This window comes from Carcharodon carcharias, chromosome 4 (assembly GCF_017639515.1).
Source record: "Carcharodon carcharias isolate sCarCar2 chromosome 4, sCarCar2.pri, whole genome shotgun sequence".
Lineage (NCBI taxonomy): Eukaryota > Metazoa > Chordata > Chondrichthyes > Lamniformes > Lamnidae > Carcharodon > Carcharodon carcharias.
This window is the reverse complement of record NC_054470.1, coordinates 158,470,332-158,497,541: the sequence shown is the minus strand read 5'-3', so window position 1 is coordinate 158,497,541 and position 27,210 is coordinate 158,470,332. Positions and strand designations below refer to the sequence as shown.

The window sequence follows — 27,210 nt, the reverse complement described above, 5'->3', positions numbered from 1 at the left end:
AAATACAATGTTTTACCTGCACTTGCTGTTAATTTCGTCTTCTGTTCAACCCTGAAACGCATTTCTTTAACAGCCTCCTCTGCTGTTACACCAAACACAATTTTTTCTTTCTGCTGATGTAATTCTTTTTCATTGCTTTGCAGATGAGGATCTGTCTGTTGTACTTCACAATGGACTGACCCTTGTTGTGACAATATGGGAGGGCTGTCTTCAAAAAGTAGAGGTGAAATGTCTCCCAAGTCGTCACAGGGTGGCTGTAAATCATCTCTATTCTCTTTTACTGCATCAATATTTTAAAAAAAGTCAGTGTAAATGTGTATGGATTTCAGAACATCGCTTAAAATTGCAGGGTCCCATTCCCTTATGCAAAATCAATATTTACATATAAAAGTGAATTGCTTACTTTGAATTTCCATTATTGATCAGGTAATTTATTTTGCTCTATATAAACCATTATATCCATCACTTAGTGAACCAGTCCAAATATACAATAGTCACTGGTTAGTTGATGTAATACTTTACTCTGTTATTCCTTATTTAAAACCAAAAATGCTGAAAAAAAAACATGACTGCCAGCATCTGGAAAGAGAAAATTTAGGTTAATATTTGAGGTGCAGAGCCTTGAACGGAATTTGAAATATTAACCTATAAGTTTTGCCTTTGTTAGTCCTGCTGTATATTTCCACTACTTCTACACTCATTGTTACGATCCAAGCTGATGTTAATATTGGAAATGTCAGATTCCAGAGTTAAACATGGCTTAAATCAATCCTAATTCTTTTTTAGAAATGTGGAGGGGAGTTACTGATCAAATTCACAGGAGCATGCTGATGAACTTTTAATACATAGAATAACTATTAAAACAAAAATGAACTATATTATATCAGACAAAAATATTGGAAAAATCTCAATACAAACACAAGACAACGATTCAAATTCCCACCATTCCTTTACCCAAGCAACATCTTTACAGATACGTAAACCAGTGAAGAAGTACCACTGGCTTGACACAAAGGCTCCTTGCTTGGGACTGGCACTGTTGCAAATGGTTTTCTTCTGGTGAATTCCTGAACATTCACATGATGCTTCTCACCCAACTCTTATCTGTCCCCGAGATACCCAAAAACAGCACTCTAAATTCACTGTTTCTTCAACTGCTGAGCAAACAAATGAGTTCCCTAAACTAAGTCCTCTCGTAGCACCTCTGCTAAACTAATCACTTTACTGAGCCCCATAATTGATTACTCAGTTAACTACTGTCCCACTAGCTTGTAGTTTTTTCCTTCTCAAAAAGCTTCAAATCTCTGTTTTCCTACTCTTGACACACACTGAACTCTCTCTCCACTCCTGTCTTTTTCTGTTTCTGTGTTACTGGATTACTGGATCATTGTTGCCAGGCAACAGTAAGCTTTTTCTACTTTTTATTTGTTTTGTTTCCAAAGTCAATGAACTTTTAACCACTTTCAATCCATCTCTTTCACTTCAAAGGTTGTAAAACCTCATTAAAAATGTAATATACACCAAACTCAAAAGACCTAAAACCTGTTAGTCACAATCGGACTCCCATGCACCAAAGTTCACAAACAAAACTGAAGTGAAACTGAAAACATTTTTTTAACCTTTCTTAATGCACAAATATTTATAAAAATTCAATTTAAAATTATACACTGTTCTTAACATCATCATGTTCTCTCTGTGAGTTCACTGCCCTCTGATCCTTCCTAAATCTCTCCCTCCATGTAAATTCCCCAACCCATATTCACGGCTACCCATGTACCCTGCCATCTCACGTGGTCTCACCACTCTCATAGTTTCAATCACAGATAAGGCCATTTCTGATCACTTCCTTGCATCATTCACCACCCACATCGCCCTTCCACACCCCAACCCTACCTCCTTCTGTTTCCATCCCTGGAAATAGCTATCCCCCAATTTACTTAAACTGTACTTTCAAAATTCCAACTATCTAGCCTTTGGCCCTAGATTCACCATAATATTTCTGCAGCAACTTATTTATTTAACCCCACCTTCACCTCCACATTTGATGTCCTAGTCCCCTATAAAATGATCACACTTTCTCATCCTGGCCGTTTCCCCTGCTATGGCTCTCACCTCCACTTGTTTACATCCAAGAGACGCAAACTTCAAAGGTTTTAGCGCACAACCGGCTTAGCCATCCACTGTCAGATTTGACTGGACCGCTTAAAACACTACCGGGTTCTACTCTCATCTTCTAAAACTGTTCGCTGTTGCAGGATCACCCTGGAATCCCAAGACAACCTCAGCTTCTTTTCCCAACTGCAGGCTGTCTTCTTAAATCCATCTCTGCAATTGCTACAACTGTAGAGGGTTTTGGTGAGACCATATCTGGAATGCTGTTTGCAATCTTGGTCTACACATTTAAGAAAGGATATACTTGCATTGGAGGCAGTACTGCCAAGGTTCACTAAATTGATCCCTGGGATGAGGGGTTTGTCCTATGATGAGAGGCTAAGTAAACTGGGCTCATATTCTCTGGAGTTTAGAAGAATGAGAAGCAATCTCATTGATACCTACAAAACTCTGAAGGGGCTTGACAGGGTGGATGTTGAGAAATTGTTTCCGTTGGTCAAGGAGTCTAAAACATGGGGTACAGTTTCAAGATAAGGGGTAGTTCATTTAGGGCTGAGATGAGGAGAAATTATTTCACTCAAAGGGTTATGAAAATTCTCCACCCCAGAGGGTTGAGGATGCTCCATCATTGAATACATTTAAGGATGGGATAGACAGATTTTTGCTCTCTTAGGGAATGAAAGGATATGGGGGGCAAGTGGGAAAATGGAGTTGAAGCTCAAGATTAGCCATGATCGTATTGAATAGCGGAGCAGACTCGACCGGCCATATTGACTACTCCTGCTCCTATTCTTGTGTTCCTGTGGAGTTGATGCCACAATCAGATCAGCCATGGTTTAATGCATAGGGTAGCAGGCTTGAGGGGCAGAGTGACCTACTCCTAATCCGTATGTTCATATGTGGTTTGGAAGCACAGGCCGAGCCCTGAAGGACACATCTGCCAGGCTGGGCCTGTGATAGGTGGCGAGGAAACCTAGGGGGAGAAACCTACCAGTCCTTGTCCTCACCAATCTACCTGTCGCTGATACATCTGTCCGTGAAAGTATTGTTAGGTACAGTCACTGCACAGTCCTTTTGGAGATGAAGTTCTACCTTCACAATGAGGATTCCCTCAATCGTGTTGCATGCACTACTACTGTGCTAAATGGGATAGATTCAGAACAGATGTGGCAGCTCAAAACACCTCAAATCCATGAGGTGTTATGGGCCATCAACAGCAGCAGAACTGTATGCAACCACACTGTAATCTCATAGCTCGACATATCTCCCAATTCTATCATTACCATCGAGCCAAGGAATCATCCATGGTTCACTGAAGAGTGCAGGAGGACATGCTAGGTACAGCACCAGGCATATTTTAAAACGAAAACAAAAATAAAAATACCTGGAAAAACTCAGCAGGTCTGACAGCATCATCGGAGAGGAATACAGTTAACATTTTGAGTCCATATGACTCTTCAACAGAACATGTTGAAGAGTCATACGGACTCAAAACATTAAGTGTGTTCCTCTCCGCAAATGTTGTCAGACCTGCTGAGTTTTTCCAGGTATTTTTATTTTTGTTTTTGTTTTGGATTTCCAGCATCCGCAGTTTTTTGCTTTTAGCTTATACCTTAAAATGAGATGCCAATCTGGTGAAGCTACAGCACAAGCCTACTTGCAAACAAACTGAGGATACAGCATGCGATGGGCAAAGCCAAGCAATCCCACAACCAACGGATCAAATCAAAGCTCTGCAGCCATGCCACATACAGTCATGGATGGTGGTGAACAGTTAAACAACTAACTGGTGGAGCAGTCTCCACAAGTATCCCAACCTCAATGATGAGGGAGCCTAGTACATCTGTGCAAAAGACAAAGCTGATACAATAATTTCATGGTTATCGTGACTGGGACTAGCTTTCAATTCCAGATTTTGTATTCATTAATTGAATTTAAATTCCACCAGATGTTGTGTTGGGATTTGGACCATCTTCAGCCAGAAGTGCAGAGAGGATGATCCATCTTGGCCCCCTTCCATTTTGATGAAAGGTCGTCGATCGGAACGTTAACCCTGTTCCTCCCCAGAGATGCTACCTGACCTGCTGAGTATTTTCAACACTTTTTGTTTATATTTCAGGTTTCCAGCATCTGCAATATTTTGTTTTGCACCATTTGCTTCACCTTCTCTATGACAGTAGTACATCCTTTTGTGTTCAGGCCAGTTCTGCCTTTGTTGTAAATGTTCTGTTATATCCAAGTAGGCTTCATCAAGACTCATTGGAAGGAAATTGGGGTCATAGTCTACAAGTATTTCTTGTACCTATAACAAAAAAGATTTTGAAAATATTTAAAAGCTTATAAAGACTCTGATAAGCAAAAAAACTGTATCACAGTTACAAGGCATAATACATCACATTTTTCCATCAAAATGCAATGGAAGTTTTATGCTCCACATTCCATTTGGCAAACAGCAGCTAGTTACAGATTGAAAGAGAAGAATAGCCTAGGGAATATTTTCACGACAAAAGAGTTTCCCTACATATATTATTTACAAGAAAATTAAGAATCCATGCCCTGCCTGGTAGCAGTTTCAATTTAATAACTAAGCTCCCTCTTGTACTCCTCATATTTCAGGCCCCCACTAATGGTTCTAGCTGACATAGTGGGCAGAATTTTCGGATCCCAACCCTGTTAGCAGCAACAGCTCGCCTTCCATTTCAATCTTTTGGAAGTAGGTCAATTAAGTACCTGCCATCAATTAGGGACAGCAGGTGGCCTGAGGAGGCGGGAGGTAAATTCAGCACATTCCATTGCAAGGGCGGCTGGCAGGCTTCACTGTGTCCACACAGTGATAGTGCTGCCGGGTAGAATGCAGGAGTGGGGGAGCCACAATGGAGGCATCACCAGTCTGACAGGAGCAGCTGCTACTGCATTGTCCTTTGCAATTTCTGAGACATCAGGCTCCAGAAGCTCCTCAAGCAACGGCATGCATTTGCCACCGGAAGACATTAGCCTCAGCATTTTTTGCTGTCAAAGATTGGAAAACCTCACACTGCTCTGACCTCCAACTGTGCAGCTGCCAAAGTGCAGATACAACTTGGAGCCTGTGCAAGTCTGGGGCAACTGTTGATGGAAGACATCAGTTAATTGTTTAATTATCCACCTCAATTAGCTTCCTGCCACTGCCAAGAAGGTTGCCGACATCGGACTCAGCCCACCCCTGGGAAAAGCAGCGGGAGGTGAAAATACATCAGCAAACCAGCCTGATCCATTGTTCTCTAATTTTGCTTCTCTTACCACCTAGGGCCTAGAAACACCTGGTAAAATTCAGCCCCATATGTTCGCCACCATCTTCTCACATCAAATGCAGAGTTACTTCCATAGTACTTTAATGCATTGCAGATAGAAAGCTTATTTTTAATTCTTTTACAGGATGTGGGCTTTGCTGGCTAGGCTAGCATTTATTGCCCATTCCTAACTGCCATTGAGATGGCAGTTGTGAGCTGCCTTTTTGAACCACTGCAGTTTCTGTGGTATAGGTACACCCACAATGCTGTTAGGGAGGGATTTGCAGGATTTTGACGCAGCGACAGTGATGAAACAGTAATATATTTCCAAGTCAGGGTGGTGAGTAGCTTGGAGGGAAATTTACAGGTGGTGGTGTTCCCATGTGTCAGCTGCCATTGTCCTTCTAGGTGATGGTGACTGTGGGTTTGGAAGGTGTTGCCTAAGGAATTGTGGTGAGTTCCTGCAGTGCATCTTGTAGATGGTACACACTGCTGCCACTGTCGGTGGTGGAGGGAGTAGATGTTTGTAGAGGGGGTGCCAATCAAGCTGCCTGCTTTGTTCTGGATGTTGTGGGGCTTCTTGAGTGTTATTGGAGCTGTACTCATCCTGGCAAGTGGAGAGTATTCCATCACAGTCCTAACTTGTGCCTTGTAGATGATAGACAGGCTTTGGGGAGTCAGGAGGTGAGTTACTCACTGCAGGACTCCTAGCCTCTGACCTGCTCTCGAAGTCACAGCATTTATATGGCTAGTTCAGTTCAGTTTTTGGTCAATATTAACCCCCAGAATGTTTATAGCGGGGGATTCACTTATGGTAATGCCACTGAATATCAAAGGGAGATGGTTAGATTCTCTCTTGTTGGAGATGGTTATTGCCTGGCATTGGTGTGGTGCAAATGTTACTTGCCACTTGTCAGCCCAAATCTGGATATTATCCAGTTCTTGCTGCATTTGGGCATGGACTGCTTCAGTATCTGAGAGTTGCGAATGGTGCTGATCATTGTGCAATCATCAATGAATATCCCCACTTCTGACCTTATGATGGAAGGAAGGTCTTTGATGAAGCAGCTGAAGATGGTTGGGCCTAGGACACTACTTTGAGGAACTCCTGCAGTGATGTCCAGGAACCGAGATGATTGACCTCCGGCAACCACAACCTTCTTCCTTTGTGCTAGGTATGACGCCAACCAGTGAAGATTTTTCTCCCGGTTCCCATTGACTCCCATTTTGCTAATGCTCCATGATGCAACACACAGTCAAATGCTGCCTTGATGTCAAGGGGGTAGTCATTCTCAACTCACCTCTGGAGTTCAGCTCTTTTGTCCACTTTAGAACCAAGGCTATAATGAGGTTAGAGGCTGAGTGACCCTGATGGACCCCAAACTGAGCGGCAATGAGCAGGTTATTGCTAAGCCAGTGCCGATTCATAACACTGTTGATAGCCCCTTCCAATACTTTACTGATGATCAAGAATAGACTGATGTGGTGGTAACTGGCCGGGTTGGATTTGTCCTGCTTTTTGAGTACAGGACATACATGGGCAATTTTGCATATTGCCAAGTAGATACCAGCATTGAAACTGTACTCGAACAGGTTTGCTAGGGGCGCAGCAAGTTCTGGAGCACAACTGTTCAGTACAATTGCCAGAATATTGTCAGGGCCCACAGCCTTTGCGGTATCCAGTGCCTTCAGCTGTTCTTGACATCATGTGGAGTGAATCGAATTGGCTGAAGCTTGGCATTTGTGATGCTGGGGACCTCTGGAGGAGACCAAAATGGGTCATCCACTTGGCACTTCTGGCTGAGGATTGTTGCAAATGCTTAAGCCTCATCTTTTGCACTGTTGTGCTGGGCTCCTCCATCATTGAGGATGGATATATTTGTGGGCCCTCCTCCTCCAGTTGTTTAATTGCCCACCACCATTCTCAACTGGATGTGCCAGGACTGCAGAACTTAGATCAGTCAAATCACTTAGCTATGTCTACCATTTGCTGCTTATGTTTATTCTTTGGCACACAAGTAATCCTGTGTTGTAGCTTCACCCCATTTTTAGGTATGCCTGGTGCTGCTCCTCGCCTGCCTCTTGCACTCTTCATTGAACCAGGGTTGATCTCCTGGCTTGGTGGTAATGGTAGAGTGGGGGATATGCCAGGCCATAAGGTTACAGATTGTGTTCGAGTACAATTCTGCTGCTGCTATGGCTCACAGCGCCTAATGGGTACCCAGTTTTGAGTTGCTAGATCTGTTCAGAATCTATCCCATTTAGCAAGGTAGTGCCACACAAGACTTTGGAGAGTAACCTCCATGTAAAGACTACACTTCATCTCCACATGGATTATATGGTGGTCACTACCGATACTGTCATGGACAGGTGCATTTGCAGCAGACAAGTTGGTGAGATTAAGGTCAAGTATGTTTTTTCCTCACCACCTGTCGCAGACCCAGTCTGGCAGCTATGTCCTTTAGGTGTTAGCGAGCTCGGTCTGTGGTGATGCTAATGATCCACTCTTAATAATGCACATGGAAGTCCCCCATCCAGAGCATATTCTGCACCCTTGACATCCTCAGTGCTTCCTCCAAGTGGTGTCCAACATGAAGGAGTACTGATTCATCAGCTGAGGGGCGGAGGCGGTACGTGTGTTATGACACAGCTGTTGGTAAAGGCTGAGTTGAGGCAAACTTTAAACAACTGTCATAACCTATATTTTCAATTGTTATACTTGAGATGGAGCTTGAATTCAGAAATGAAGCCACCAAGCCCCAAGGGGTATTTTATACAAATTAAATTAAATACTTATTACCAACTCATATGCACTCAAAAAAATCTTTTTCACCACATCATAATTCATCGATATCTCTTCAGACAGTGAAGCATATACCTCATGCACTCCACCCAGTAACTTAGACTGTAATAATAACGTCCAGTACTCCTGTGGCCATTTCATCTGTTTAGCTATCTTCTCAAATGAAATAAAGAATGCTTCAAAATCTTTTTCCTCAAACTTTGGAAGAGCTTGTACAAATCTCAACATTTCCAACTGGGTTTTAGGTTAAAGGTTTTCTCATCATCAGAACTCTCCTCAGAATCTGAGATCTCTTTTTTTAACTTCCAGCCTTTGAAGCAAGAATTCTCTTTCTCTCTTTCCTGAAACCCCAGTTCCTGCTTCCTTTCTTTCTCCTGCCTTTCTGCTTGCTCCCTTTTAATTGCCATTTCTCTTTCCTTCGCTTCTAATTCAAGTTTTTTCAGTTCTTTTGCTTGATCAAATTCAAGCTTCTTCATTTCAAACTGAAGTCCTAATACCTCCAGCTGTGACTTACTTGTGTCAGGTATCACTTCCAACTGTAGATGCTGTTCTATACTTTAATTATATCTGATTTCCTAGCCCCTGCAGGTAATCCCAATTTTAACTCATATGCCAACTCTGTTAACTTACTCTTGATTATCTTTTGCAATCCAATCAGAGTTATATCGTCTACTCCTAGACAAGTCTCAGCAATTTCCAAAGCCATTTTGCAGTCTCACCACTTCTAAAAACCTCACCAACTCCTGAATTCAAAGTGCTTTCTGTACTTGTAACCTTAAGATTCACCAATTCCAAACCAATCAAGGAATTACAAATATTATCCTGCCAAGAGTACCCAATTGTTATGACACAGCAGTTGGTAAATACTCAGTTATTTAAAATCCCAGAGGGAAATTTTAAACAACTGTCATAACCTATATTTTTAATTGGCATGTTTGAGATGCAGCTCTGAATTCAGCCTCAAGGGATTTTTATATATATTAAATGCAGCATTTATTAATTTAACAAGAAGTTAAACACATACATGCGTCTACAAATTACTACTATAATAGCTATTAAACAAATCTCCAAATTAATCACTCCCAAGGCAACAATAACCCAAAGACAGGCAAAGCACATTTTATCTTACAAATTCAAAATGAGGTTCCTTTTAATTTGGTTCCTTGGCACCATTGCAGGCTTACAGGTGGCTTAGATCTTACATGCCTCTGACTAACAAACACAAAACTCTTTTCTGTATATACCTAGAATTCCCTTTGAATGCAAATCCTCATTGTATCGCCAGGCCCTTTGAACTCCACCACTTCCAACAATAAAACCCCTTTCATAGCACAAATTTTATTAGTAATATAAACAAATTGCTTGGTGTCTCTTAGCTACGTGCAAGATTACACCCCCAGTCTTTGAATGGTTTATTCAACAAAATGCAAATGTATCCTCTACCTTACTGTTTAACATCTCAAAACTACTATACATCAAAGCACCCAGAGTAGCTGGCTTTGATCCAATTAAAACACATACACTCATACCCACAGACTACAAAACCCTACTACAAGTCCAATTTAAAATAATTTCCAATAATATATTTATTAATATCTTCATGACAACGTGGTAATCAGCAGGTTTCCTTGCTGATGTTTGATCTGATGCCATGAGACTTCATGGAGGCTGGAGTCGATATTGAGGACTCCCAGGGCAACTCCCTCCTAACTGTATACCACCGAGCTGCCATCTCTGGGTATGTTCTGTTCTGCCAGTGGGATGGTGATGGTGGTGTCTAGGACATATCTGTATTGTTATGTCAGGCTGTTACTCAACTTGTTTGTGAGATAGCTCTCCCAATTTTGGCACAAGCCCCCAGATGTTAGAAGAACTTTGCAGGGTTGAAAGGGCCGGGTTTGCCATCGTCACTTCCGCTGCCTAGGTCAATACTGGATGGTCCACCTGGTTGACTTTTTAGTGGTTTGATACAACTAAGTGGCTTGCTAGGTCATTTTAGATGGTATTGAAGAGTCAACCATATAACTGCAGATCTGGAGTCACGTGTAAGCCAGACCAGGTGAGGACAACAGATTTCCTTCCCTAAAAGATATTAGTGAACCAGATAGGTTTTTATGATAATCAACAATGGTTTCATGCTGATCATTAGACTTTTAATTCCAGATTTTTTTTATTGAATTCAAATTTGAACCCAGGTCCCCAGACCATTACCCTGAGTCTCAGGATTACCAGTCTAGTGACAATACCGCTATGTCACCACTTCCCCTTAAAGGTATCACAAAATAGACTATATTGTAACTCTATAGAAAATATAGCAATGGATGTTTGATTTAGACTGTACTGATATGCAGAAAGAAGCACACTAAAGGAAGAATTATCATAAAATATTGCAATTATTATATTATCTTCTAGAAACAATAATACAGGACAAAATTAAGTGTCACATGAACAAATGCAGGTTAGTTAAAGAAAGCCAGTGTGGATTTCTTAAGGGAAAATCATGTTTAACTAGCTTGGAGATTTTTGGAGAGTTAACAAAGAGGGTTGATGAGGACAATGCTGTTGATGTGGTGCACATGGACTTCCAAAAGGTGTTTGATACAGGGCCTCACAACAGGTTTGTGAGAAAAGTTATAGCTCATGGAATAAAAAGGTCAGTAGCAACAAGGATTCTAAATTGGCTGAGTTACAAGGAACAAAGAGTAGTGGTTAATGGATGTCTTTCAGGCTGGAGGAAGGTTTGTAGTGGAGTTCCCCAGAGATCAGTGTTGGGACCCTTGCTTTTCCAGATACATACTAATGACCTAGACCTTGGTATACAGAGCACAATTTCAAAGTTTATACATTGTACAAAATTTGAAAGCATTGTGAACTGTAATGAGGATAGTTCAGAATTTCAAAACGACATAGACAAGTTAGTAGAATGAGCAGACAGGTGGCAGATGAAGGTCAATGCAGAGAAATGTGAAGTGACTCACTTTGGTAGGAAGAACATGGACAGACAATACAAAATAAAGGGTTCAATTCTAAAGGGGGTGCAGGAGCAGAGGGACCTTGGTGCATATGTGCATAAGTTACTGAAGGTGGCAGGACAGGTTAAGAGAGTGGTTAAAAAAGTATACAGTATCCTGGGCTTTATTAATAGGGCCATAGAGTACAAGAGCAAGGAGGTTATGTTGACCCTGTATAAGACACTAGTTTGGCCTCAGCTGGAGTATTGCCTCTAGTTCTGGGTCCATTTTAGGAGGGATGTGAAGGCAGTGGAAAGAGTGAAAATATTCTGAAAATGGTTCCAGGGATAAGGAACTGTTTTCCGTGGAGAAGAGAAGGCTGAAAGGAGACTTGATAGAGGTATTCAAAATCATGAGGGGTGTGGGCAGGGTAGATGGGGAACAACTGTTTGCACTTATGAAAGGATCAAGAACGAGAGACCACAGATTTCAAGTAATTGGTAAAAGCAGAGCAACATGAGGAAAACTTTTTCACGCAGTGAGTGGTAAAGGTCTGGAATGCATTTCCGGAATGGCAGAGGAAGGTCCAAATGAAGCATTCAAAAGGGAATTGGACAGTTATCTGAAAACAAAGAATGAACAGGATTACAGGGATAAAGCAGGAGAACGGGTACAGACATGATGGTTGAATGGTCTTTCCCTACGCTGTAACAATTCTGTGAATTAAGAAAATTGTATTGTAAGAAAATGTATTTCCTCTGCTGTGCTCAAAAGAAAGTTGAGAGATTACATTATAAAAAAATGAAATCCTTCAACATACTTTTAAACACTGTTACAAATAATGAATCTACTCTGGGAGGGAGTAGTTTAAGACTGAACAAGTCAAGAGGTTTTACTAGGTGTTGTTAATGTTAAACTTGTTTACTGTTGATGAAGTTTCCACTCAATTAAAAAGTTTGTTCCAGCTGACAGTTTATCATTACAGTTACTGGGCACAAGGGTCACATTGCAGTATATAAAGTTGTTCCTACACAAATCCAATACAGGAATGTAGTGACAAGAAGATTAAGATACTTTAAGAAGTCCTTGACCAGCACACATTACAACATTTACTGATAAACTCTTTAAGTAATAGAAATGCACTTTAAGGAACAGTTCACAGTAGTTGCAATACCGAAAGACAAAAGTTTACATGCATAAGACCTTTTGAAAGCTGGAATTAGGGCTCATCTGTAATTTGAGACTTCAGATGTTTAGTATAATTTAGTTAGATCACTAACTGAAAACATGGAACTAAAAAAACTTTTTAGGAGGTCCAAGAAATGCTTTAATCTAAGACGACTGTTAATATTAATTATCCAAACCAGAACAAACATGAATCTAAGTAAAATAGTTCATAAAAAAAACACAAAATACCAAATGACACAAATGTCAAAAAAACCACCTGATTGTATGTAAATCATTTCATATCACTCATAACAATTTAAACTTGTATAATTTCTCTAACATAAAAGAACATCCCAGAGCACTTCACAAACATGTAATCAAATTGATGGACAAAGGAGGAGATGTTCGGAGAGTTAGCAAAAACTTGGCCAAAAAGGTTTTACAAGCATCCTAAGGAGAGGGAGGTGGAGAGGCAGAAGGGTTTAGCGAGGGAATTCCAGAATCTGGGGCCGAGGTAACTGAAGATAGGTCCACCATCAGTGAAACTGGGAATGGGAGATGCACAAGAAACTGGAGTCAGAGGAAGCAGATTCCTGAAGTGAAGGTCTTGTAGCAATGGGAGGAGGTTCCAGAGATGGGGAGTGGCAAGGCCATAGAGGCTTGTGAATTTTTTGTAATATATTCAAATGAAATTTTTTTTAAAGTGGATATAAATTGACAAAATTTAAAAATTGGATTAATTTTCTGATCACTGCTAATGCAACTCCCCACTTCCCCAAAACTGCTGGCCACCCAACCTTGCTTCCTGGCTCCTATACTTGCTAATTTTCTAAGTGAAATTCCTTTATTCAGGCAACGCCCCCTTGTTTTTAAAGAACGTTATCATCACACAGCTTGGAAAAAAAAATCACCCTCAACGCCACCCACCTACGTCCTTGCAAGCTGCTATCTCATCATCATCTTCCTTTTCCTCTCCAAAGCTCTGCAACGTGTTGTTGCAAACAGAGATTTTCAGGAAAGATGCATCTCTTCAATCAGATTACAGACTGGAAGCCAACAGAGATCAGCAAAGACAGGTGTAATGGTTGAGCAGTATAGGAGGTTGGATATGGACAGCAGTATTTTAGATGTCTTGAAGTTTAAGAAGGTTGGAGGATGGAGGTCAAGAAGGGCAACAGTGTCATAATTTTTTTTAACTGGACTAGCTACAGTATTTATGTGACTAGTCCAGTTCAGCTTCTGGTCAATAGTGACTCCAGAATGTTGATAGAGGGGGATTCAGCGATGATAATGCCACTGAATGTCATGGGGAGAAGGTTAGATTCTCTCTTGTGGAGATGGTGCCTGGCACTTGCAAGGCACAAATGTTATTTGTCATTTATTAGACCAAGCCCAAATGTTGTCCAGATCATGCTGCATACGGACACAGACTGCTTCAATGTCTGAGTCGTCGCAAATGGTACTGACCATTCTACAATCATCAGTGAACATCTCCATTTCTGACTTTATGATGGAGGGAAGATCATTGATGAAGCAACTGAAGATGGTTGGGCCAAGGGCGCTACCCTGAGAAACTTCTGCGAGTGACATGGTTAGCTTCCAACAATCACAACCATTTTCCTTTGCACTAGGTATGACACCAACCAGCGGAGAGTTTTCCCCCTGATTCCTTCGGGCACCTTAATGCCACATTTGGTCAAATGCTGCCACGACGTCAAGGGCAATCACTCTTACCTCGCTTCTGGAGTTAAACTCTTTTGTCCATGTTTGAACCAAGGCTGTAATGAGGACAGGAGTCGAGTGTCCGTGGCGGATCCCAAGCTTTGCATCAGTGAGTTGAGTAAGTCGCTTGATAACAACATCAATGACACTTTCCACCACTATGCTAATGATTGAGAGTAGACTGATGGGGCGGTAATAAGGCAGATTGGATTTGTCCTGCTTTTGTGGACAGGACATACCTGGACATGGACATGGAGTGAATCAAATTGGCTGCAGGCTGGCATCTGTAATGCTGGGGACCTCCAGAGGTGGCCAAGATGGATCATCCACTCGGCACTTCTGGCCAAAGATTGTTGCAAATGCTTCAGCCTTATCTTTTGCACTGATGTGTTAGGCTCCCCCATCATTGAGGACAGGGATATTCATGAAGCTTCTTCCTGTAGTCAATTGTTTAATTGTTGACCACCGGTCACAAGTGGGTGTGGCAGGACTGCAGAGCTTAGATCTGATCCATTGGTTGTGGGATCTCTTAGCTTGTCTACTGCATGTTACTTCCGTTGTTTGGGATGCAAGTAAACCAGTTTCCACATAGCCAGGTAGATGCCAGTGTTCTAGCTGTACTGGGATAGCATTGCTCGGGGCATGGCAAGTTCTAGAGCACAAGTCTTCAGCACTTTTGCTGGAATATTTTCAGGGCCCATAGCCTTTGCAGTATCCAGTGCCATCAGCTGTTTTTTGATATCATGCAGAGTGAATCGAATTGGCTGAAGACTGGCATCTACGATGCTGGGGACCTCCGGAGGAGGCTGAGATGGATCATCCACTTGGCACTTCTGGCTGAAGATTGTAGCAAATACTTCAGCTTTATCTTTTGCACTGATGTGCTGGGCTCCTCCATCATTGAGGATGGGGATATTTGTGGAGCCTCCTCCTCCAGTGAGTTGTTTAATTGTCCACCACCATTGACAACTGGATGTGGCAGAACTGCAGAGCTTAGATCTGATCCGATGGTTGTGCGATCACTTAGCCCAGTCTATCACTTGCTGCTTATGCTGTTTGGCACGCAAGTAGCCCTGTGTTATGGCATCACCAGATTGTCACCTCATTTTAAGGTATGCCTGGTGCTGCTCCTGGCATGCCCTCCTGCATTCTTGATTGAACCAGTGTTGATCCCCTGGCATGACGGTAATGGTAAAGTGGGGGATATGCCGGGCCATCAAGTTACAGATTGCGTTCGGGCACAATTCTGCTGCTGCTGATGGCCCACAGTGCCTCATGGATGCCCAGTCTTAAGTTGCAATGTCTGTTCAAAATCTATCCCATTTAGCACGGTGGTACTGCCACACAACATGATGGAGTGTTTCCTCAATATGAAGGCAGGACTTCCTCTCCACAATGAGTGTATGGTGGTCATTCCTACCAATACTGTCATGGACAGATGCATCTGTGGCAGGCAGGTTGGTGAGGATGAGGTCAAGTATGTTCTTCCCTCTTGTTGGTTCCCTAACCACCTGCCGCAGACTCAGTCTAGCAGCTATGTCATTTATATCAGCCCAGTCTGTAGTGGTGCTATCGAGCCACGCTTGGTGATGGACATTGAAATCCCACAACCAGAGTACGTTCTGTGCCCTTGTCACCCTCAGAGCTTCCTCCAAGCGGTGTTCAACATGGAGGAGCATTGATTTATCAGCTGAGAGACGGCAGTACGTGATAATCAGCAGGAGGTTTCCTTGCTCATGTTTGACCTGAGACTTCGTGGGGTCCAGAGTCAATGTTGAGGACTCCCAGGAAACTCCCTCCTGACTGTACACCTCTGTGCTGCCACCTCTGCTGGGCCGGTGGGACAGGACATACCCAGGGATGGTGATGGCGGTGTCTGGGACAACATCTGTAAGGTATGGTCCTGTGAGGATAACTGTGTCAGGCCACTGCTTGCCTAGTCTGTGAGACAGCTCTCCCAATTTTGGCACTAGTCCCCAGATGTTAGTAAGGAGAACTTTGCAGGGTCGAGAGGGTTGAGATTGCCGTTGTCGTTTCCAGTGCCTAGGTCAATGCCAGTTGGTCCATCCGGTTTCATTCCATTTTTGTGACTTTGTAGCGGTTTGTTATAACTGAGTGGCTTGCTAGGCCATTTCAGAGGGCAATTAAGAGTCACATAGATTTCCTTTCCTAAAGGATCTTAGTGAATCAGATGGGTTTTTACAACCAGGGTCATCATTAGACTTTTAATTCCAGATTTTTATTGAATTCAAATTCCACTGTCTGCCATGGCGGGATTCAAACATGGGTCCCCAGGGCTTTACCCTGGGTCTCTGGATGACTAGCCCAGCGACAATACCACCACGCCATCACCTCCCCCCTATGTAAACGCATTCCTGGAGGTTTCATCATATGACTTGTCCCCATGCTACATTTCTCTTTTCTCCCCCCGCTTCAATGGGGGTCTATACCACAGTGCTATGGTCAGTTCGCTCATCCTCTCTGCAGTCTGTGCCCTCGTCCACACCGGGAATAAGTCTTGGTTTAAACATGGACAAAAGGTCTGAATATCCGAGGTGAGGTGAGTGTGACTGCTCTTGACATCAAGGCAGCATTTTGATCAAGTGTGGCATCCAGGTGCCCTTACAAAACTGGAGTCCATCAGAATCAGAAGGAAAACTCTCCACTGGTTGGAATATTACCTCGCACAAAGGAAGATGGTTGAAATAATAATTTTAATGTCCATATGATTTTTCTCCAGGGTTGCACGCAGCTGTGAACTGTTGATTGCTCCTGGAGACTCGTCAATCCAGTAGGATTGGCCCCCCTAGCCAGACATGCCACCTTTTAAGCACAATCAACTCAACACAAACAATGTTTATGTACTTCTATTGAAACAGTGACATCCCAAGCTTAGAGTATCAAAGTAACATGCAATATTCCGAAGCTACCATGCTGTGAAACAATCTGCACTATTTCATTTCGTGATTGCATCAATAATTTATAAATGATTCATAAACCTGTGATTTTGACTCCTCCCTTCTCCTCCACCCACACAGGCACTAACCATTAACTGAATCAAGATGTACATTGCACCCTAAGTCAACGACATATGACATAAGATGATGTCACACCGAGTGCTCGATTCAAAGCAGTGCGCTCACTCATGCACATTAAGTCTCTCAGTGTAGTTTAAACTTTTGCTTTAAATATGTTAATTGCTACAGAAACGGTGGCTGTATACTCCAGATTTGCTTCTTTACCATGATTTGTACAGTATTTGGGGTCATCTTTTACTTTTCTATTAGTAATGCAAAGTAGCATCAGCACCATGACATGGTCTGGATGCAATTTAGCAGTACATGAAATATATCACATAGGTTAGTCCATCACCATTGCCTCCCCCACCCCATACAATGGTGGTACCTAGACCTTTGGACCTGTTATTATAGAGGTGCAGAGTTCCTTTGAGCTGAAGGATGAGGGAAAATTTCAAAGCAACAAGGAACACCAAGAGATGTCCTGTTCCTGCAAAATCTGAGTCTTTGTTTCAGCATAGGCCTCTACTTCTGGCTGTTATTCTCCAGTACACCACATTATTTAACTAACCAAAATAATATTTGATGTAAAAGTTCATTTTTAGCACCAGAGTGCAATAAATTTTCTTTTATTGGAACTTAAGCATCAAAATAAATGCTATAAAATTAAAACCAGATTATGAATGACACGATTTATAAAAAGGTATGATCGTCAATCTGTGAAATAAACCGCTTTTGTTTATACACAGTCATCAGTCAAAATCGAAGAACTCTTTCTAATCTGCCACTCTGTCCAAAACATCAGGCCCGTACTAATAAGGATGCATTTATTGCACCATATAAGAAACATTTCTGTATTTATGAATAATAATTAGTCACATAGTTAAACTAGTGTTGCAGAATGTGCCACAAGTATAAATAGGGTGAATTAGTCAAACTTCAGAACCATTTTAATGAAAGCAGAATATGGCTCAATCCCTGGCAATTCCACACTTCTTACAGATAGTTCAGAATGACATGAGCAGAAGTCTGGAAGCCAGTTGTTATAAATATCTAATTTATGGTTCATAGTAATATTTTAGAGGTAAATTAAAGTTTTAACTATAGCAAATTAGATAAATGTAACTCAAGCAGCTTGAAGTCTATTATACTTAAAAGGTTAGAGCCATGTTGACCTAAGGGGTTAACAGCTAGAGAGGCAAGATCATAAAACAGCTGGTGGACTTCCTAAGCTGGAGAATGGAAGACAAGGGGTCTACAATGCTTGCAAAGAAATGCAGCACAGAGAGTTGTTTTGTTTTGGGAGTTAGAGCTAATTAATTTAAGAGCATACGGTGAGCCCTGGAAGGCTACTCATCAGGGAGATAGGTGAAGCTTAAAAAAGTTCTTGGGTTTCAATTTATCTGTGTATTTTTTGGGGGAGTGAGTGTACTGCAGTAGGGGAAGAGGCCATCCTGTGAAGGTACTGCTGTTAGCAGGGTCCAGGCAGCAAAAATGTTGCTGTTAGTTGGCTCTGTACAGTTGGGACTCAGGAGAATCCTGGGGAGCTGAGGTGGTGGCAAAAAGACACTGGCTCCATACTGGACAGGGTTAGGACTCACAAGGAACGCTGGGAGCTATTTACGGTTTGGTGTGGCTGGGGAGATCGGAGCTTGGTGAAATCTAGGGGCAGTGCCAGCCTAGTGAAGCTAGTCAGCTATTAAGGAGCTGGAGCTGAAATTGCGCCACTAAGTAGAGGCTGGATTGAAAACTCAGAAATCTAGGGGGTCGGAGTCTCAGGAGACAAGATTGAAACTCTGGGCGGTGTGCAGTTGTTGAAGTACTCTGAGTCAGTGTGGCTTTTGAGAGAATTCAGAGGTTAGATCTTCGAAAGTGAGAAGTTTAAAGTTTCTTCTGAGAAAGACAGAGTTTTAACGGAATTGAATAATTCACAGTGTTCACTGATGTCTGGGTGGGTTGCTGAGAAATCTGTGAGACCTGTCTTGGTTGCATTAGCTATTTAATGTGTGGTGTGGGTGCTTGATCACAGTTTGCCTGTTAAATCATATTTACCTCATGTTAATTCTTAATATTAGTGTACAAGATAGATATTGCAAATAATTTTACTTTTTTGACTTTGTGTAGTGAAGTTTATTGTAGTCTGTTCAAAACCCTTTAAATCTTGTGGCTTTATTCTCTTAGCCAGTGTCTTGAATCTCAAATTTTGTCCACTTTAAACAAAACGTTATTGGTTCCAAGCCGGATTGTACCAAAAGCTTGGGGCCCTGGTCAAGGATAACACAGTTATCAGTCTTTTTGACTACACTTGTTGTTTGGCTCTGGGAAGAAAAAAAAAATCACACTATTCAAAAAAGAAGAATTTATCACTTGCGGCTACCATAGTCTAAGAAACAGAAACACAAATTACCTGTCCCACTAACCTCCTTCTTACACTGGAGGGAAGAATACAATTAAATCAATAATGCACAAATATTATAAATTTGGCATTAATTCCAGAAGCATTTTAGCTCCTCACTCAAGAAAAGAGAGATCTGGTATTGTAATTATTTTCATTCATACTCCAATTTCATACAACCCTGATTTTTATCAAAAAGCAAAATTTGTCACAAAATTTAAGCCCTCCTCATCTGAAATTGACTTCTCATTTTAATTAACCTTGGTTAAAAGGTGGCATTGTTATGAATTGGAGAATTGCATTGAAATGGACAGAAAGCATCTTCGTGGTTGAAATTTGCTCCTTTGATGGTGAAAATATATCATGATTTTGTGACAGAGCTCCTTATACTCACTCCTCAATTTGCCAACATTTTCTTCCTGCTATCTTAATACCACACGAGGTACTTCATTTATCTGCCATGCCATCAACGGGAGCTTGAGATGATACACTTACTTTTAACAGAATGGAAGCCATTAGAAAGCAGTCTTGAAAGGGTGGGGGTGATGGCCAGTTAAAGAGGGGAGTTTTCGACAGGAAAGCATTATGACAGATACCAAATAGAAGGTCCTAGAATTCCTAGAAAGCTACAGTGAAATGAACTAAGAATTGGTTGAAAAATGGATATACGTCTTTGGGACATTAACTAAGAGGTAATAAAGAATTAATAGCAAAGAGAGAAACGTCACAAAGAATATAAGAAACTGAGGGAAACGACAGCACATGAGAATAATAAGAAGAGTGCTAAGTGAAATTATTGAAAGTAAATGATTGGAAAATTGCATAAGGCAAGGAATTAATCACAGGAGCATTACTGAAAGGAAATAGGAAACAAATTTAGCAGAGGACAAAAGAACAGTGAATAAAATAATGGAATAGTGATCAGAATATAAGCCTTACCTCCTTGCTTACTGCTCGATACTTATCAAAATTTGTTGGAATGATAATCAAATTTGGACACAGCTTCTTAGCAATAAACCCAGGCATAGCTGCACGTACTCCATATTTCCGGGCATGATAATTTGATGTTGACTGAAATAATAAATGTTATTGCATTAGGGAAAAAACTCTCAGCAAAACTACAAAACTATCTACAAGAATTAATAACTTGATGGAGAATGATCATAAAAACTTCATAAAACAAAAATTTCATATTTCCATAATCAGCATGCAATTGTTAAATTATACAACATTTAGAACTGTTGAACTCAGTTCACTTTCAAGCATATTTGAAATATGTTTAGTGAATACAGCTGTATCTGAAAGACTAAAACCATATCTTTGTTAAAAATATTTAAAATATCAGCAGATCCCTTGTGGCTTTGTCCATAAGTAGCCCAGGGACAAAGATCACAAATACGCACTGGTCAGGAGAACATCACAAATGAACATTTGTGGAAGCCTGGATACTGTCCCCTTCATATCAGCAGTGCCAAAGAGAGAAAACGCAGCAGTGAATGCTCAGGTCAATGCTTGCATTTCTGTTTGTGGGACTTTCTTGAGCACTAATTGGCTGCCCATTTCCCTATAGTACAACAGTGACCTACATTTCAAAAATACTTCATTGGTTGTAAAGTGCATTAGGACGTGCTGTGTGTGGAAGGTACTACATAAATGCAAGCCCATTTCCTTTCATTCTTTTCATGATGGCAGGGAAAACATTGTGACCCAAAAGTCAATGGTTAAAGATCTGGGATCAGAACAGAACAGCAAGCCCAAGCATGGGGACTGGATGAATGGATGGGTAGGTTTTGTATTATTTTTCACAGAAATCTTTATAACATAACAAACACAAAAAAATGTTATTTTTAGCGGTTTATACTTGAGTGAGTGAAAAACCAAGATAACCACTCAAAACTGTTCAAAAAATATTTTCCAAGGACAAGATTTGTTTCTCTTCTTGTGTGCTGAAACTTTCTACAGGGAGGCTTCTATATTAACTGAGGGCCATGAACAAAGCAGGGTGGGGTGTGGGTAAGATTTCTGGATGGAAAAGCCAGAAGTAAGGGTTTCCCCAGGCATCCTGCTGAATTTAACAGCAGGCTACCTTTTCAATTTTTTCAGCCTGACTCAAGCCTACCCATTCTTGGAGATTAAATGTACCCCATGACTGCATGATTAAGTGTCTTTTTTTTATTAGATTAAATATTATATTAACTAATGAACATCAGTCTCTTGTTAGTTCTTTTGCATGCCTCTAGTCACAGTTTCAGGGACTTAGGTTTTTACCTGGGTCTCATTAAAAAGTTAGGTAATGGTTGGCAAAGCATTTACTTTGCACCTTCATGTGTTCAAAAGACACACACCAAATGCAAAACTTATAATGAAACAACTGCTTTCAAGAAAGGAAGAGCTTGCATTTATATAATGCTTCTCAGGACCACAGCGGGTCACAAAACACTTTACAGTCAATGAAGTAATTCTGAAATGTAATCATTATTGACATAGGAGACACAGCAGAAAATTTACGCATAGCAAGGTCTCACAGACAGCAATGGAATAAATGACCAGATCATGTGTGATAGTGATGCTGGTGTTGGTTGAATTGTAAATACTGGCAAGCACTCTGAGAATTCCTCAGCTCTTCTTTGAATAGGGCCGTGGGACCTGATAGATGGAACTTCATCTCATCTGATCAAATCTCATGTGAAAGGGCACATACAGTGCAGTGCCTCAGCAAAGTATCAGATAAACTGTGGGTTCAAGTCTCTGGAGTGGAGCTCAAGTCCATAACCTTCTGGTATTGAGGCAGGGCAGCTGCCAAAACAACTTGTATTTATATACTAAGATAAAAGCAAAAAATTGTGGATGCTGGAAATCCAAAACAAAAATAAAAAATACCTGGAAAAACTCAGCAGGTCTGACAGCATCTGCAGAGAGGAACACAGTTAACGTTTCGAGTCCGTATGACTCTTCAACAGAACTAAGGAAAAATAGAAGAGAGGTGAAAGATAAGCTGGTTTAAGGGGGTGTGGGACAAGTAGAGCTGGATAGAGGGCCAGTGATAGATGGAGATTGCCAAAAGATGTCATAGACAAAAGGACAAAGAGGTGTTGACGGTGGTGATATTAGCTAAGAAATGTGATAATAGGTGACATTAAGGTAGAAAACAGGATGAGCAAGGTACAGACAGCCCTAGTGGGGGTGGGGTAGGGGGAAGGGATCGAAATAGGCTAAAAGGTAGAGATAAAACAATGAATGGAAATACATTTAAATACCCTTCCCTCCACCCCACCCCCACTAGGGCTATCTTTACCTTGCTTGTCCTGCTTTCTACCCTTAATGTCACCTATTAGCATACTTCTTAGCTAATATCACCACCACCAACACCTCTTTGTCCTTTTGTCTATGACATCTTTTGGCTATCTCCACCTATCACTGGCCTTCTAACCAGCTCTACTCTTCCCACCCCCCCGCCACCCCTTAAACCAGCTTATATTTCACCTCTCTTCTATTTTTCCTTAGTTCTGTTGAAGAGTCATACAAACTCAAAATGTTAACTGTGTTCCTCTCCGCAGATGCTGTCAGACCTGCTAAATTTTTCCAGGTATTTTTATTTTTGTTTTGTATTTATATACACTTTAAGGTAATGATGCATCCTAAGGCACTTCGCAAGAGCATTATAAAACAAAAAATTTGACACAAGCCACGTGAGAAATTAGGTACTTCTCAAATGTAATCACTCTCCAAAAGCTTAGTCAAAGAGGTAGGTTTTAAGGAACGTCTGAAAGGAGATGAATGAGGTAGAAAGGAAGAGAAGTTTAGAAGGGAATTATAGACCTTAAGGCCTTGGCAGCTGAAGGCACAGCCACCAATTGTGCAGCAATTAAAATCCTGCAGCAGCCAGAATTAGAGGTTGTGGGGCTCAAAGACATTACAGAGATAAGGAAGGAAAAGACCATGGAGGGATTTGAAAACAAGGATGAGAATGTTAAAATTGAGGCATTGCTTAACTGGGAGCGAGTGTAGGTCAGCACGTACAGGGAGTGAGGGGTGAACAGGACTGATTAGGGCACAAGAGCAGGGTTTTGAATGGCCTCAAGTTTACAATGGGAGGTTGACCATGAATGCACTGGAATAGTCAGGTTTAGAAGTAACAAGGGCATGGATGAGAGCTTCAGTAGTAGATGAGTTGAGGCAAGGAATGAGTCACAGGATGTTATGGATGTGGAAATATGTGGATGCTGTCAGATGTTCATCTTGGGGTTAAACATAACACCAAAGTTGTGAACAGACTGGCTCAGCCTCAGGCAGTTGTCAAGGAGAGAGATGGTGTCGGTAGCTAGAGAACAGAGATGACCAGTGAACCGAAGTCAATGGCTTTGGTTTCACAATATTTAATTGGAGGAAATTTCTGTTCATCCAGTACTGGATGTCAGACAATCAATCTAACAATTTAGAGTCAGTGGAGGGTCAAGGTAGAGCTGGATGTGCTGGCACACTTTTGGCTTCCAGATGGCATTTGATAAAGTGCCACATCAAAGGTTACTGAGAAAAATGAAAGCTCATAGTATAGGAAGTAACTTATTGACATGGATAGGAGATTGACTTTTTTTTTTATTTACTCATAAATAGGATGTGGGTGTCGCTGACTAGACCAGCATTTATTGCCCATCCCTAATTGCCCTGTTTAGAGGGCAATTTAAGAGTCAATCACATTGCTGCGGGTCTGGAGTCATATGTAGACCAGGCCAGGTAAGGCCAGCAGATTTCCTTCCCGAAAGGATATTAGTGAATCAGATGGGTTTACCTGACTAACAGGAAGCAGAGAGCAGGCATAAATAGGTCTTTGTCAGGTTGGCAAGATGTAACGAGTGCTGTGCCACAGAGATCAGAGATTAGTGGTTATTTTAGCTGAAACCTCAACTGTTTACAATTTATATAAATGACTTGGATGAAGGGATGGTTGCCAAATTTGCTGATGACAGAAAGATAGGTAGGAAAGTAATTTGTGAAGAGGGCATAGGGAGGTTACAAAATGACAGATAGGTTAAAAGAGTGGGCAAAGATCTGGCAAATGGAGTATAATGTGGGAAAATATGAAATTGTGCATTTTGGCACTAAGAATAAAAGAGAAGCATATCTAAATGGAGAGACTGTACAGCAGTTGCACAGGGATCTTGGTGTCCTAGTGCATGAATCACAAAAGGCTAGTATGCAAGCACAGCAAGTAATTAAGAAAACTAATAGCATGTTATCATTTATTGTGAGGGGAATCAAACATAAAAGTAGGAAGGTTATGCTTCAGTTGTACAGGGCACCAGTGAAACCACATTTGGAGGACTGTGTACAATATTGGTCACCTTATTTAAGGAAGGATGTAAATGCGTTGGAGCAGTTCAGAGAAGGTTTACCAGACAAATACCTGGGATGGGTGGGCTGTCTTATGAGGAAAGGTTGGACAGGCTAGGCCTGTATCCACTGGAGTTTAGAAGAGTAAGAAGCAACTTGACTGAAACATATAAGATCCTGATGGATCTTGACAGGGTGAATGTGGAGAGGATGTTTCCTCTTGTGGAAGAATCTAGAACTAGGGGTCACTGTTTAAAAATAAAGGGTCACCCATTTAAAACAAAGATGAGACAAAACTCTTTCACTCAGAGGGTCATGAGTCTTTGGAACTTTCTTCCTGAAAAGGTGGTGGAAGCAGAGTCCTTGAATATTTTTGAGGCAGAGATGGATAGATTCTTGATAAGCAAGGGGGTGATAGGTTATTGGGGGCAGGTGGGATGCAGATTTCAGGTTACTATCAGATCAGCCGTGATCTTATTAAATGGCAGAGCAGGCTCGAGGAGCTGAATGGCCTACTTCTACACCTTGTTCATATGCTCGTATTGATTTTTACTTCCCTAACCTAGGCATGCTTAAACATTGGTATGGTCGCCAGCTGAAATCAACTGTTTCAATACAGACTGGGGATCAGACTTGGGACCTTTATGGTTTGCAGCGGACTTTTAAGAAAGTTACATTTTTATCATGTCTTCCATATCATCAGAACAGATCAAAATACTTCATAACCCATTAAATACTTTAAGTATAGTCATTGTTGTACTGTCAACAAAAACAGCAGTCAATTTTACATACTGCAAGATCTCACAATCAATAGGGAGAATAATTAACTGCATACTCTATTTTAATGGTATTTGGTTCAGGGATACATGTTGGCCAGGACCAGAAAAACGCTTCCTCTGCTTCTGCTTTAATTGTGTTGGCATCACACTCTAATATCCATATTCTGCCAACATTTATATGGGTAGCACCAGCTAAACCAAGCATAACCTGCTGAACGGTTGTCCTGGTAATGAAAACATTTAAATGGAAATAATCTAAAGATGGGTCTTGAAAATTTTCAAGTAATGGGGCTGTGGTTATTTCCTTTGGCAACTTGTTCCATTGTGGAATTATCCTTGGGAAGAAAGATTGTCTTGGAAACAAATGGTCTTTGTAGTTTGTGGATGGCTACCTCGTGTTTCGTCATTGCCAGAGGGCACCAAGTACTAAAACAAAAACAAAAATACCTGGAAAAACTCGGCAGCAACTGCAGAGAGGAATACAGTTAACGTTTCGAGTCCGTATGACTCTTCAACAGAACTAAAGAAAAATAGAAAAGAGGTGAAATATAAGCTGATTTATATGGGTGGGGGGGGCGGGGGGCTGGACAGGTTGAGCTGGATAGAGGGCTAGTGATAGGTGGAGGTTGCCAAAAGATGTCATAGACAAAAGGACCAAGAGGTGTTGACAGTGATGATATTAGCTAAGAAATGTGCTAATGGTGGCATTAAGGGTAGAAAGCAGGATGAGCAAGGTACAGATGGCCCTAGTGGGGGTGGGGCACCAAGTACTAGTTTCTGTCAATTCCCGCCAGTCCATTCCATATTTTATAGAACATGGTCCGTATATTTTTCTCCTTCCCTTGCTAAAGTGATTCCCATTCCATTTCTTTGATCAAGGATGTGACACTGGTGTATTCTACATACTGAATTGTGCAGAAAATTGGATTGCTTCAATCTTATTTATAATCTCTTACCATATAAGGATCCCACACACTACTCCAGGATTGGACGAACAAATGTTTGGTAAGCTGTAACTCTGATATTTTTGTTGCAATTCCAAAGATTCCTCCTCAGCAATCCAAGAACCCTGTTTGCTTTAGATGTTATCTGAATGCCATAGGAATTTTTTTTTATGTTTATCTGAGCAGGCAGATGGAGCCTCAGTTTAATATTCAATTTGTAAGACATCATCCTCTCAGTATTACACTGAAGCAGCAGCCTGGGTTATGTGCTCAGGACTCTGAGACCCATTAATTTCTGAATTAGAGGTGACAGTGTTCCTTCTCAGCCACTTAAATGATAAGACCGCAGCTCTTTGCTTGGAGTTCAATATAACTTGTACCAAGATTTTTTTTTGTTTACTTCTCTTTCCCAAGCTGCTTTTAGGCCTCTATCAACGTCACTTACAGTGCAGACTTAACATTTAGAATAACCAGAAAAAGGTTTTAGGTGTTAGGAGTTACCTTTCCTTTGTCACGAGGTGAAATAACTGGTGGTAATTAATAAAGACAAGGTCACAGTTTCTCCAGCTGCACAGAGTGGCCATGATTTCCTCAATTGACAAAATATTTGCACGGCTCGGTTGGCAGATTTCACAATCATTCCATTTTTAAATTTTCTGTTCCCATAGCTGCTGCTGGAAAGGAAGTAAGTTCTGTCAAGTTCTCAAAACTTGCTACATT

The 27,210-nt window shown here is 41.2% G+C and overlaps 1 protein-coding gene across 5 annotated transcripts in view; it reads right to left on the bottom strand.

Moving 5' to 3' along the window:
• The window catches only part of polk (polymerase (DNA directed) kappa), a 105,983-nt gene that overhangs the window by 32,092 nt on the left and 46,681 nt on the right, over positions 1 to 27,210 (bottom strand). For all 5 annotated transcript variants that reach the window (XM_041186713.1, XM_041186712.1, XM_041186714.1 and 2 more), the window contains 3 exons: positions 20,376 to 20,507; positions 4,276 to 4,414; positions 17 to 280 (listed from right to left, as the gene is read on the bottom strand). In XM_041186713.1, coding sequence (XP_041042647.1) covers positions 17 to 280; positions 4,276 to 4,414; positions 20,376 to 20,507 — 535 coding nt within the window. The remainder of the gene's footprint in view (positions 1 to 16; positions 281 to 4,275; positions 4,415 to 20,375; positions 20,508 to 27,210) is intronic.